The following is a 14,998-nucleotide window of genomic DNA, read 5'->3' on the forward strand; positions in this document are numbered from 1 at the left end:
ATTCATGCACTGGCTCTAGACTGCATATACGTAGATCCACACGTGTGTGTGTGTGTGTGTGTGTGTGTGTGTGAGTGAAATGAAATGGTTTCTGTATGTAGTGCAGTGGCTGAATGCAGCACGAGGGTCCTGCGGATGAGACAATGGATGCCTTGTTTGTGGATTTTTTTAGGCGACTGTCACTTCAGGAGCTTTATTRGGAAATTTAGCCAATTCCATTTGAATATTTTGATTATTTTACATCTTGAATCAGATTATTTTTAAGTGAGCTATCTTGCAGATGCAGYGGTGGAAGCCCATCTGAACAGAGGCAGAGTAAAAGTAGAGCAGTTTCTGCTGCACGGCCCCTGATTAATTCCTGTGTCGCTGCAGAATAACGGAGCACTACCCACGTTGTGAAATTGAGACCCTCTTATATTACAGAATCACCGTAACACTGTTTGATTAACGTGCACACGATGAATCCAGAGGAGCTGCACCGTGCCTTTGAAGTGGTCTTTGTTTGAAAGTAATAATCAAATTCGATTTTAAAGCGAGGCTCAAACCAGACAAAACAGATACCTCATGTGCAGCTCAGACTTGGGCCAGCTGAAGCCAAAGGTTTTTATGATCTGATGTATGGGATAGCACACATCATACTCTAAACATTTTAATCCTCCRTTAAAGATATATCTCTGACAGAAGCTGCAATTTTAATATGTGCTCAAACTTCATTTAGGAGACTAAATGCATTGTTATTTTAACTTCAATCCTCAGAAGGTCCTTTAAATACAATAGTAAGCATTCCTTAGGGGGAAATACTTACCACTTTACACAACTGCTTCAGAATACTATTTGTTCAAATATTTCTGTCCATAATAAAATATTTAGTCTTTTTTTTTATTTTAGCCTGAAATAAAAATATGACATAAAAATATTACATCCAAATGACTGTTAAAATTTATTATAAGTTCTTTGGAATATAATCCAATACTCATTGCACTTCTTTACATTCTGGCACTTCTATAACCTTTGCCATCGATGTGAAAGATGTTTCTCTGTTTTAACCGCAAATCTATCTTTAGTCAAACCCTCTCAACCAATCCACAGGGAGGGGAGGCGGCTGAATGCTCATAAAGACGAAAATATACAAAAAACACTAAGTTTTKATTTTAATTTGTCAAAAAGGATTTTTGACTATTTAAAACAATGCAGCTTGGAGTTTTGGGAAGCCTAAAAATGAGGKCTTGTTTTGTCAAACCAAAGGATTCTTCATCCGATTCTTCAGCCAGCATGTGTACACATCTGTTTAAACTCATTCACAAAACAAGAGTGTTTTGCTCTTGCATTCAAACTAAAACGATTTTGTCAGATGAGATTAGAGAGGGAACTCCACAGCAACATCTAGCCGTGAAGGACCAACCTCTTACAGTTCAATCCCTCTGCCTGCAGCTTTTAAAACGGCACACCACTTAATTAATATAAAATCAAAAGTAGAGGAATAGATGTAAAAGGGGAAAAAACACAACACTGAAATGAATTATTATGCATTATTTTATATGATAAATACGGCCTCAGAAAATGCATTTATAATAGATTTCAATACGATCAGTTTCCCCTGTTAAGGAACACTAGACGCCAGTAAAGTTACTTGGTATTTATGAGAGAATTTAAAAGAATTTTGGCAAGTGAAAAATAGTTTTGAATGATTTTTAGGCTTTGTCAGGAACACCAAAAAATAAAATTGTGAACAAAAATAAACGTGTCTGTTTTTCACCTCAGTGAGACCTTCTGAGTGTCAACTAATAAACTACTTCATTAAATATAATATATTTTTGCGCAACTACATTCTGGTAAAGATTAAAAGCCAAACCTACCAAACCTCCGTTGGACTTATTAGGTTTTAATAACTGTACAATTTTTAAAACACAATATACTGTAGAATATTTGAATTATTCAGTACAACGTGTTAAGATGTAAGGGAAATATGTAAAGGCTGATGTATAATTGAGCAGGACTCATTTGTCAAACATGACACATTTCTTATGAATATTCTTTGTTAAATTCTTAATCACTAAAACCAGAGTTACAGTAACTGATGTTCTGCTCTGAAACAGACAATTGATCACAGCGTGTTTGTTGAAAATTAGAAGGAAGATGTTTAAAACGGGATCTAATCTTGTTTTAATACATTTATAATAGTTTTTTAAAAAAAGAAGATATAAATAATATAGTGTTTAAACTTTAGGAGGTAATCTTACCACTTTTCACACACACCGAAGCTCTCTGAAAGACCCAAATAGAAGCTATAAAACCACAAATTAGATCAGAGATGTCTAATACTATTCCTCTGCATGTTTTGTTTTCCTGTTCCAGCACACCTGATTCAATGATTCCATTTCCTCTTCAAGTTCTGCAAAAGCCTGATAATCACCTATTCATTCAAATCAGGTGTGTTAGAGCAGAGAAACCTCTAAAACATGCAGGATGGTGGCTCTCCAGGACCTTGATTAGACAAACAGGCTCCACTGACTCCTCTTTTATAACAGCAAATCCTATCCAAATGTCTAATTCCACATTGGAGGTTTCGAAAGGTAGACATTTCTGTTCTTCTGAGCATGACTCCTGCGTGTGATTTGTGTTTTTCAATTTTGTACCAAATTCATCAAATGCAGAGGTMGCAGGATTGGATGTTATTGATCTGCCTGAAGTGCAGAGTCAATATTCAGCAGGTGGACGTCGGGTGTCATGCAGCGAGCTGCGGAGACACTTAATATGCCGCCCCGGACAAGGTCTCCAGGCGTGGTTTTTATTTCCCATAGGATGTAACGGTGTAGTGCTTGGAAACCAGCTGGTGTTTTTTTAAATTTATTGCCCTCTGTGCGTCCCTTGTAGTCCTCCTGCACCCTGAGCTCAATTAGACAGACAAACCCCTGAAGGCGAAGTCGGCTTAGGCATGGCCAATTAGTTTCCCAAGCGATGTCAGAACTCCTTTGAACCGCCGTGTCAGCCTGTTGCATGGGCACTGATTTGGGTTGACGGTGCTGCAGTGGCGAGCCTCTCCACTGTGACCTAATTTTTAAACCACCGAAAATTGCAGAGGATAGTCGAGAAATTCTTCACCGTAATTTAAATACGTTTGAGCCGAGGCCTCGACTGTTACCTCACACTATGCCTCATTCAAACCACTCACAGAGGAGCCACGCCATTTTAGTCCTTTTTAAATATTTACTCCTCAACAGACTGTTGTCGCTTTGTGGATTTCTAATTTTTTTGAGAGTGTATTTAAATTATTGCTTTTTGTGCAAATGTGTGCGTGAGTGATAAGTAAATGAATGTATTCAGACTGAAAGTGCTTCTCAAGTTGAGAGCTTGTGTGGAAAGATACAGCATTCTCTGCAGTATGATTGTCACTTGACGCTCTCCTCCTCTCAGGCAAAGGACCAGAGATTCTTCTTGTAGGCGAGAAGCTGAATGACAACGAGTGGCACACGGTGAAGGTGACGCGGCGTGGGAAGAGCTTGCAGCTATCTGTGGACAATGCGACAGTGGAAGGTAGAGTAGCCGTCGGTGCAATCAGAGATGCAGGTTTCGACGAAGGTTTGAAATTAATGCTTTTGCCCTGCAGGCCTCATGACCGGCGCCCACACCCGCCTGGAGTTCAACAACATCGAGACAGGAATCATGACAGAGCGGCGCTTCATCTCGGTGATGCCTTCCAATTTTATCGGCCATCTGCAAGCGCTTTCCTTCAACGGGATGCTATATCTGGACCAGTGCAAGAATGGGGACATCTCTTACTGCGAGCTCAACGCTCGGTTTGGCATGCGGCACATTGTGGCCAACCCTGTAACTTTTCTAACTCAAGCAAGTTATTTGGCCTTCTCCACGCTGCAGGCCTACGCTTCCATGCACCTTTTCTTCCAGTTCAAGACAACCAATGCTGATGGCCTCATACTTTACAACTCTGGAGATGGAAGTGACTTCATAATGGTGGAACTGGTTAAAGGGTAGGTACTAAAGTGGAAAGATTTAAAAATGGCTATTGGGAACATTATTAATTTTAACCAGTGGTGGGCACAGCTAACCAAAAGTTAGCTTTGCTAATGCCAGTATGTTAATTACATAAATTACCGTATTTATTCAAGTAAAATACGTAAAATTAAATCCATAAAATCATCCATAAAGTTGTGGGGTAGTACTATACTTGGATAAATATTTTTACTTTTGTGTTTTAACCGAAATATCGGCTTCATTCACAAAATGCCGGAAATGAGACKGCGTCGTAAAAAGCAGTTGAAACTAGCTTACCTTTGACACTCCTCTGTGCTTCAGAGCGAGATAATAACAGATCCAAGCAGGCGACATGATGTGAAAAAAAGAGGGGGAGTATTCCTGCACCTCAGTAATGATAGTGAACTAATGACATTAGCGTGCGACCGGGCCGCTCCTACTCGAACAACAACAAACACATGTTCGTCTGTAATGGCGGCCGTCTACCGGTGTTCTGAAAAAGTTTGTATCCCTGAAAAAACATTTCCCCACCAGAGCTCACGAGTAGGAAGTAATCTGCTTTCCCCCCACAAGATGGCCCAAATCTCATGTGAAGTCTCTGACTTTTGTGTTGGCGCATCCTGGTGGACTATGTGTAAAATGCCAGAATTCATATGATGCTGCTACAGCTAATGTATATTTGTGTTGTCAAAATACCTTTTAGTACATATGTTGTTAAAATAAATTGAACAGTCCAATGATCATTTTACTGATATGTATAAAGACTGCAAAGGCTGAAAAATCTTGAAGTCTGTATGGAATTGGAGGTAGTTTAAGGATTAAATTTTTTATGCTTTTTAAGCTAAAAAAAAAAAAGCGGGGTTCAAATTATACATGAGATCGTATTATACATGAATAAATATGGTAATTATGCTWAAGTTACCACTATACAGGTAAAAATATGAGTGAAAGCTAATTATAACTGATAACCACTAACTCAAGGTCTGTCATTTTATCAGAAACACCAAAGTATGTGTTAAAAGCTCATAAAAACAAATTCTACATCCACCAAATAGTTAAAGCCACAAGTTGTTCTGTTGGAAAGTGTTAAAGATACTACACACAAGGTGCACAACGCAGGTGTGCAGCACTGAAAATTAGTAGAATTAAATTTAGTGGAAGTTAGCTGATCTGCTAACYGTTTCCAAAGTTATTGGAAATGCTGATCTGCTAAATGAAACAGGTAAAAAAATTAGTGGAAGCTGACACTAATTGATATCTTCTTCCTCCAGGTCTATCATTTAAACATAGATGTGGTGTCACAAAAATGTCATAAACTTGGCTAAAAGCTTAGAAAAACAAATGTTGTTTATTTATTAGTAATATGAAAAACCATGCAAATAAATTGTAGCTGAGCACATTGTAGTTCAATTGGATGCATAAACCAGGTGCTACACATTCTTAGTGAATAGAGTGTTCATAAAATGATAGGTACAACTGGAGAGTAGAGTCAACTTTGGATTTGAACCAAAAGCAAACTTGTTCCCATACGCAAGCACATTTGGCACGTCGACAGCAACATAAATATGTTTATGATTTATTTATCATAGCTGTGCTTTTGTTCCAAAGAGCGAGGCAAGAGTGAGGTGGTGTAAATGGAGCCAGCAAAGCAACGAACATATCTTCCCACTGTCACACCAGGCTCAGACTTTCTCTCCCAGCAAGCAATTAGTCAGCAGGAGGCCTTGTTCAGATCTGGAGTCAGCAGCAGAAGCTTACAGAGACAACACAGACAATAAAATGGCTTCCAACACTTCTGTCATAGTTTTCCGGCTGCTCGGAGTTACGTGTGAAATGTAGCAGCTTTTTCCATTGATGGTGCTTAACTTTGATTTTTAACAAGATTGTGTTTTGGCCAGGCTCTGTCTCATGGATTCATATAAAGGAAGACATGCTGGCTTCACTTCAGATTTGGACAGTTTGTTTGCATTGAATGCTTGATTGTCAATGAGAGACTTAATAACGCTCATTAGTGYTTATAAACCCCGACAGRGGAAACACCATGYAACATAAAKTGRTGAAYTTATTTTTAAATGGCATATGGCATGGGGCAAAGAAAATAACTGGTGMTGAAATGTATTGTTTTGTAGGTTCATTCATTATGTTTTTGACTTGGGAAACGGACCMTCACTAATGAAGGGAAACTCTGACAAGCCCCTCAACGACAATCAGTGGCACAACGTGGTGATCTCGCGCGACAACAACAARGTGCACGTGCTTAAGATCGACTCCCGCACTGTCACTCAACACACCAATGGAGCCCGCAACCTGGACCTYAAAGGTGAGCTTCGAACCMCTCCGTGGCTCCACWGTAAAACAGGARATTTTCCAATTAAATTTGACATTAAAATGAATAAAACTCTTGCAGGAGAGTTGTACATCGGGGGTGTTGGGAAGAGCATGTACAGCAGTCTGCCCAGGTTAATCGCCTCTAGAGAAGGATACAAGGGCTGCCTGGCATCTATGGACTTGAATGGACGACTCCCCGACTTATTGGCAGATGCTCTCCACAAGGTGGGAGAGGTCGAGCGAGGCTGCGGAGGTGAGGACGAAAACAGACTTGTTTTTTTTTTGTTGTTGTTTTTGTTTTTTGATATATAATCTTGTTGAATTGTACTACAATGTGACATATTGTGGATGAAACCAGGGAAACTGACCGATGACTGATGCCCCATTTTTTATGGTTCCAAACAGCTCCTATGAATGATTCTGTATGCGTGTCCAGAAAACACATATGTCTGTATTATTCAAATTTTACATTCTCACAGTTATAACAKAATTATTGCTCATTAGTTGACCTGCTTTTGATAATCAGAGAGACTTGCAAAGGCTCCATACAGCCAAAAAATCTTCCCAGGCAAATATGTGAACACAGAAAAGTCCTTTGTAGTTTGGGCTCCTTTAAAAATTCATAAAGAGATTATTTTTGTAGCTATTTAAAACTTTTAACATGATTGTTGCATAAGTAAACACAACAGAAGAGAACAACAAACATRGGGGTGATGAAAATGGAGTCCAGCTGTGGCACAGTAGATGATGTCACAGTCAGTAACTAAGCAAAGTGGAAAGAGGAACAAAAACAACAAGCATGAGACCAGGAATGAGAAAATGCCTGAAAACATCTCATAAACAAAAGACTGTTTGAACTCTTAAAAGCACATTTATCTTTAAAAATGGTCCCAGGAAATTAAAGAAACTTCTACAAAATTTGAACAAACATACAGAGCAAAATATATGATCATATTCTATCAGACTGACCGACCAACCAACCAACCAACCAACCAACCATGCTACAAGCTAGCTAAAATATTATCAATGAAACTAGCATGACAGCTAAATAACCTAGCAGCTAGTTCGCTATTTTGAAATCTATCTAGCCTGGAAGTTTGCTAACAATCATAAAAAGTTAAGTAACGTGGTAGCAAGCTAGCTTTCATGAAGAATAACTAGAATAATAGCTACAAGAATTTGACAAAATCCCAATGCCCGACTGCCCAGGGCAGGTAAAACCCATCTTCAGGCAGGTGGGTGTGTCCTGATGCTTGCCTGACTAGGCAGSAAAACCWTRCRTTWAWTTTTTTTATAGGGCCATTTATTTGAAATATTCTGAAAATAAATGAAGAAATATAGCATTGTAAAATGCATGTAAAGAGAATAAATCCTCTGAAGCCAGCATAAAATRGAAATAGTTTAATAGCTAAGTAGCTATCATGAAAGGTAAAGAGATCCCTGGCCATCCTTGTGGCTATCTATTGATGATTTGTTCTGCTTTTTAGTATTATGTTTAACTTTTWAAAAAGGCTGATATTTTGATTGTTAAAAACTCATCTAGCTTATTATATAACTAGTTAAGAAACACGCTCTACTTATTTTTGCCAAAGTTTCAGAATAAAAAGGAGTGCAGCGAAGTAAATCTCGGTGCTCAAGATAAACCATAATTTCTTTCCATTTTTTATTTATTTATTGGATTAAATTACATTATCTCACATTCCTGACTGTTGCAAACACATTACACACCACAAAATACAGGCAGCACAAATCACAAGTTTTGGGAGTGAAGGTAAAAATCAGTTGCTCAGTTTGCTGTGAACGCCCTGCAGGTCCGAGCACAACCTGCACAGAGGACTCCTGCCACCACCAAGGTGTGTGTCTGCAGCTGTGGGAGGGCTTCTCTTGTGACTGCACCATGACCACCTACGGGGGACCGTTCTGCAGTGACCGTGAGTAATACTCCTGACTGAGTTTAATGCTTAGAGTTCCTACACAGTGTTGAAAAGGAGGGAATTAGTTTTGGTATTGAACTCAGCCAAGCAGAACTTACCACTTCAGTTGTGCGTTTGTTCATAGGGATTATGTTCTGGTGTTGTTACAACCTTTTTGACATTTTCTCTCTTAACAATCAATACGTGTTTAAAGAGAAAATGTTAAGTTATTTTAAATATGCAGAATGTAAAAATATATTGGTTTAAGACTCATTGGTAGCTCTTCATTTAAAAAATAAAGAATTCACGCAAGGAGCAAATAAAAAACAAACCTACTAAAGGCTTTTTAATCTGTATAACAGCTCAAAAGTAATGTTATTAGTCCAGTTATGGCAGGTCGAGCTTCATTTGCTGCTCTGTCGTTCAGAATAAGTGCAAGGATTGTGCTTTGTGGTGATTGTTATTAAAGAGATAAGAGTACAACACAAAATAAAACCTCTGTCGGGGGGCTATTTTAGGATAATTTGACGATAACGGTCCTGGTAAGAAAGTCGATATGTAAGAAAAAATAATAGAAAAYCATTTCACCACTGATGAGGTGATGATGGAAGCATATTTGTTCGCATACCAACTGCAGTTCAGGATCTAAGGAGAAAATTCAACAAGCAATAAGAAAGTCAATATGTTGCTAATTAAGACTCATCCTTTCAAGTCTATGAGATCTCTTATTATCTAAAAAGTGTGCAGCTAAGTTAAAAATACATTAATCCTGCTAGTGTTCACTCAAGGAAGCATAATAATCAATTGTCAAGCTAAATTAGTATCTTAAGATAATAACCTTGGACCCTGAACTTGAAAAATATCATTAATTCTGGTAAATAACATCTACAGCAAGCTTGTTATTGTAACTTTAAAACCGTATGTTGATCTTTTTAGTAAGAAAAAAAAGGCTTGTTAAATTGCAAATGTGCATTCTTTTCCCCTTTCGTACRAAGAGTTGAATTACTGGTATCCTTTTATTATTCAACACAATCATTGAAGATAAAAGTGTCATTCATGTTTTGCCTTTTAATGCTTAAGTGTACTTAAATGTCACGTCACTTCTCTGWCTTCTAAAATTTACTGTTTGATTTAATTTTGAGCAACTAAAGTGATGCATTGATATTTTGTATTTTCCTTATTGTTTGTGTTGTTGGTGCTACACGACAGCTCTGCTGTCATTTTTCAAATCAAATCAACTTTATAGAAAAATGTTCTCCTGTATAAACAACAAAAACATGATTTTTATTCCCCCTTCAAAGGGTCTCCGGTTGAGAGCTTTGCCCTTGTTTGTMGTAGTTCAGTACTAATTATAAAGTTACAGAATGAATTATGCAAGTCCTCCTAACATTCTCTCGAAACCCATCCAATTATAATATCTATATCTACTGGTGTTTTAGTTACACTGATGCAGCTCACGTTACTTAAACAACTAGAAACAMTACAACTAGAAATACYAAGCTTTGACCAAACCAAGCTTTTTAACTATTCTAGACATCAAGTGTGGATTGTGATATGATCCAGCAGTAGCTTGCATGTGTTCCCCGGTACATGTGTTCCTTCATGTATACCGGTACGTTTCATGGTACCCATGTTCATTGGTACCTATGTTTACCTGTGTTTCCCGGTACCTGTTTTTTTCAGGTACCTGTGTTCCTTAGAATATATGTTCCCCAATACCTTGTTTTCCAGCATCTGTGTTGCCCAGCATTTGTACTCCCTGGTACCTATGTTTTCTGGTACCTATTTTCCACAGTACCAATGTTTCACCAATGTTTCCCTGGTACCTGTGTTGCCCAGTACTTGTGCTCTCAGGCACCTATTTCCTGGTACTATAACATCAAGGTGGGGTCCTGAAAAATTTTTCTGAAATAATTATATTAGAAAATACCAACTAACAATGATTTTTTTTGCCTTTGTTGTTACAAAAGAGTAAGGTTAGTGTACTTAAAATGGACAAAACCAGCATAATGAATATTGTTACTATGCTCTTATTTTTTGACGTGAAAACAATGTTTATTATCCAACAGCAGTTGGGGGCTCAGGTCTCTGCTGCTGGTATTTTGAGGGTCAAAACTCCAAAGTTTGGGAACCACTGCTTTAGACAGTGTGAAGGGCTGAAGGAACTGCCCAAGGTCCTGAAAGTGCTGAAATGTTTCAGGACTTTAGGAGATGTGTACATGCAGTACATCAAGTCAAAGGAACAATTCTATATCATTTACTGAGACAGTTCCAATATGGTACATTGATGAGACTTTTGTATCAAAAACACAGCCCCACATGCTGAGTGAAGCCTCTGGAAACCAAAATATTAAGACACCCCCCAAAACCTGACATTTTGACTTTTATTTTGAACAATGGAACAGAACCAACCACAGAAAATAAAACTTAACTAAAAGATAATAGATTTTATATGAGATACAAAAGGCACAAATCCTGACAGAAATAGCAACGGCGTCAGTTGTTCATATGTCAATACGACCAAACTTTTTTAAAACTTTTTTGCTTGTTTCTTTTTTMGTGAATGTCTGTGGAAATAAATGTTTTATTAAACTACTTTATAAARTTTCAGACAAAAATAATTATCCATTTAAGTCCCAAAACTTTGTCAGCATAGGACATCAATCCGACACTTTGTATTTATTCTCTCAATTTACAGTTTTTGCTGCAGACACCAGATGTTTCAGATCATTTTTTAATTATTATTCTATAAATCTTGTAGTTCTACTCACCCATTCATTTTTGCACACAAAAGTCTTAAAAGAGAAATGTTTAAAATTACAGGGGGGAAAACGTTTAACAAAAATCCAATTTCACTGCAGCACTGCTTTTGGTTTCATCCTTCATCTTGTGGGAGGCCTCTGAATCTTGCGAATGGTGGTAAATAGCGTGGTCGGCCAATAACAAAGGTCAAACCAATATATCAGTCTTGTTCGGAGTAAATAACGAACKTCGTGCTTCACTTTGAAGCAAGTCATTAAAACAGAAAGATGCAGGACCATAGAACACTGTTTTGGAGTTGTAATGAGMATTAGCTGTTTCACCCAAAGTATTATCTCTTTTTGTTAAACTTACCAACACCAACATTCTTCTAATATTTCTTCAGAACATCTGTGACATATATTCTTCTTTTTTTAATTTTTTTTCTGGATGGCCTCCCTTCTCCCCTTATAGCCATCCCATTATGTTTTTTTATTTATTTTTATTTTTATTTTTTTATTTTATTTTTTTTGTGAAGAGAAAATAGAGAGAGAGAAAAACAGAGAGAGYAGTAATCAGAAAGATAGAAAGACTGAAATAGCGATTAGGATTATACTAAATATACACCAACAAAACACAGGACCACACACCCAACATCTGTCCGACCACCCGAAAAACAAATGGACAAACACATAGAAGGCATACATAAAAATATACACATACCCATACATATACAAAGACATACATACATACATACATACATGCCTACACTCACAAACACTGTCTGTATATACACATAGACATATATACACACTCAGTGACCTGTCAGAACCCCCGGATCAGAGCACCTGCCCGCGAGCAGCTGTGAACACGCCTGTATATACAAGATTTCTCCAGTGGAACATTCAATAGCGACGGTGGAGGACCGAGACCCAACCCCCAAGACACGAGGCAGACACAGGGAAGACCAGAGCCCAAGGGCCCGAGAGGAATCCCGAGCGCAGAGCCCCAAGGGGCACCCGCACGGGAAGATCCGCCCACCCACCCCCCAGATCAGACCATAGGAGAGAACTGGGAGAGTCCCCCCAGCGACCACACGCACAGCCCCCGGGGCCAGCAGCGACAAACTCATGGGCCCCACCGGCACCCGCCATATCAAAGCAGATCCAGGAAATGGCACAGAGGTCTGGGCCCCCAGGGCGCACCCCGTCCAGGCCAAAGCCCGACAGGCCCAGAGGCCCCGAACCCCAACAGGCAGTCACCAGGCCAGGCCGGCACACGCCCCCAGCGCCCAGCCCCACCGGGGGGCCGAGTAGCAGGGGGCCCCCAGATAAACCAGCAGTAGGGGCAGCCCAGACCGCAGCCTGACAAATACCCAAACATACACAATCGCACCATCCCACCCTCATCCTCACCCCCACTCAGTCAAAGACATACAACGACGCCACATTCCACTCATACCCCCGATACACACTCTATACTCCCCAGGTCGAGGACATGTACCCACCCCCTAATGGAGGCCGCACGCACCCTAACCCAGGAGGTAGACCCAATCATTCTGAGGTGGAGAGGAGCAGATAGCCAAGGCCCGGCCCGGGCCYCACCAGGACGCCCGGCCAGCCCCCTGCCGCAGAGAAGCCACACCCATGACAACCCCACCACACCGCCAGCAACCAAGTGCACCCCCCCAGCCGTCCACCCCCCGGAACCCAGCAGCCACCCCGGCCAGCGGGCCACCCACTGGAACCAAGAGCCACACCTCAGGAGACCAAGCAGCACCAGGGAGGACGGAGAGCCAGCCTCATTTCTGCGGCAGCCCCCAGCGACCGTCCAAGCCCCAAGCCCACCCACAGCCCAGGACCGCACCTGGCGGTCCGCCCTTCTTCAGGACCCCCTCCCCAAATGGCAGTCGGGGAACGGGATGGGAATAAAGACCCTGACACCCACATATATACAGTATATGTGACATATATTCTACAAAAATAAAAATAAAAATAAATCACAAGGACACAATGGGTGTTTTATTTAGGCTTTTAACCAATAATAAAGCAAAATGAGAAAACAGTAGGAACATGCCAAACTAGTAATTTCACAGATTAAGTCTTTGCCTTGATGCATTGATACCCGCTTACAGAAATCAGTTTARTGGGTTAGCTGTGAACATCTGTGCTTATTACCCCTAGGTCATTGTTGCTCTACCAGAGTCACTTGGAATGATGTTCAGCACTCCGTTTACAGCAGGTTTTCTTTCCTCAAACATATGGAATGTGTAATTATTGGTTAACCTTGGCACTTACCGATAATTGTTTTGGCATATTCATTACTTGTGTCTACATGTCCGTGTGAGGTGAGGGAGAAAAAAAAGCCATGCAACCTTTGACTCTAAACCCAATTTGTGCTAATCTACACATAATAATATTCCTTTCATTGCATTTTTTTTTCGCTTATTGCTTTTTATGTATTCCTTACGAAGTACTTGACAACCACTGTGACTTTATGATTTCCTACAATGTTACATGAACACCACTGGGGTTGAAAGGCACCAAGAAAGACTCCTGATTTTAACTGGCATGGGTAATTGTAATTGGCTTCTATGTCTTCCACTCAAACTTGGCCATGTCAGTCAACGTACAATAAGCACCYCACACTGAACTAACTCAAGAACCACTACCTGACATGACGTTTAGTAACTGCAACGCTCCYGTCCATCCACCATCTGCAGAGAGCCCACATTCCCCCATAACCTGCAAGTCAACATTTTCTTTGAGCTGCTCATGGTATTTTCCAACTGTAAGTGAACAGAACACAATGCTTTATTCAGCTTTCCACCATTGCYTTGACAAACCATGTCTTCTCATGTGACACATAGTAAGCCAAACGCTCCCTTCAGCTAACCGCCATGATCAGCCATCTTGTAGCGTAGACTTTTCAACGTTTTTTTGTGTGTTTTTTGGTAAGCTTTATTRAATTGACATCCAGGTAAATTTGAAACACTCAGGCAAATTAAGCCATATCCTTGGACAGCCAGGAATCTAAAATTAGCTTGATCAAAATATGACGTAATCCAGGATTTGAAGTGATGGGCCACATGTTTTTCTTGAGTTTTACAAAGAAAATATATTCAAAATTAGTTATGCTATTTCACATTCCTGTAAGCTTTTCCCATGTGGTTTTAAAAACAACAGTGTACATTTCAGATTAWTTTTTTAAAAGGCAACATACTCTGTTAAAATTCTCAATATAATRTCATATTTTCTCTGACCTTCATTTRAGGTGYGGGTCCTACACAYTTACAAGTGTGTCCTAGACAGGATAATCCAGGAAAGAGGGTCAGACTTAATCTTGCGCCGCAGGATAGAAGCTTAAGAAACACATAAATTGCTGTTCACGGTGTGATGACCTACCAGGAGTAGAGCTGGGAGAATCCATGGAGTCTGGATTATTTAAAGTCAAAGATATATATTTTTTAACATAGACTCCAAATGAGACATTTCTTGTTAAGTTGACCTTTGTGTCTTTGCCACCAAACTGTGAAAAATACAGATGATTTTAGGCAGATCATTAAAAAATAATGGTCATTTACTTTTTTCTTAGGAAGTTTGGTCCTGCAGATTTTACGGTTCTGCTGGGGTCATCATGGTACCTGTGTTCTTCCTGAATTAATAATAAAAGTCATGAAAGATGCTTGGCTACCCTTCAAATGTAATTTAAAACAAATAAAAAAGGACTGAGTGAAGGCATTGTACTGGGTAATATAGGTACCGGGAAACTTGGGTACAAGTGGACATAGCTACTGAGAAACAGTTACTGTGGAGATACACTCCCATTTCTGCTTTAGTGTGCAATTTATTAAAGTTATTTTGTAATTTCATTTAGAAAAAAATGCAGTTCTTAAATTTGTGTCATTTTATTTATTTATTTATTTGAATGGCTAAACTTTATTAAGCTGGAATTTTTAACTCTGATTAAATTTTTTTTCATGATTTTTTGCCCAACATTCAACAGCTGAACCATTGACCTCTATC

At 39.4% G+C, this 14,998-nt stretch overlaps 1 protein-coding gene across 8 annotated transcripts in view; it reads left to right on the forward strand.

Moving 5' to 3' along the window:
- The window catches only part of nrxn2a (neurexin 2a), a 207,942-nt gene that overhangs the window by 115,219 nt on the left and 77,725 nt on the right, over positions 1 to 14,998 (forward strand). For all 8 annotated transcript variants that reach the window (XM_014003140.1, XM_014003145.1, XM_014003142.1 and 5 more), the window contains 5 exons: positions 3,415 to 3,534; positions 3,608 to 3,989; positions 6,123 to 6,313; positions 6,401 to 6,574; positions 8,133 to 8,252. In XM_014003140.1, the coding sequence (XP_013858594.1) occupies positions 3,415 to 3,534; positions 3,608 to 3,989; positions 6,123 to 6,313; positions 6,401 to 6,574; positions 8,133 to 8,252 (987 nt within the window). The remainder of the gene's footprint in view (positions 1 to 3,414; positions 3,535 to 3,607; positions 3,990 to 6,122; positions 6,314 to 6,400; positions 6,575 to 8,132; positions 8,253 to 14,998) is intronic.

The sequence above is a fragment of the Austrofundulus limnaeus genome, unplaced genomic scaffold (assembly GCF_001266775.1).
Source record: "Austrofundulus limnaeus strain Quisiro unplaced genomic scaffold, Austrofundulus_limnaeus-1.0 Scaffold17, whole genome shotgun sequence".
In the NCBI taxonomy this organism is placed as follows: domain Eukaryota; kingdom Metazoa; phylum Chordata; class Actinopteri; order Cyprinodontiformes; family Rivulidae; genus Austrofundulus; species Austrofundulus limnaeus.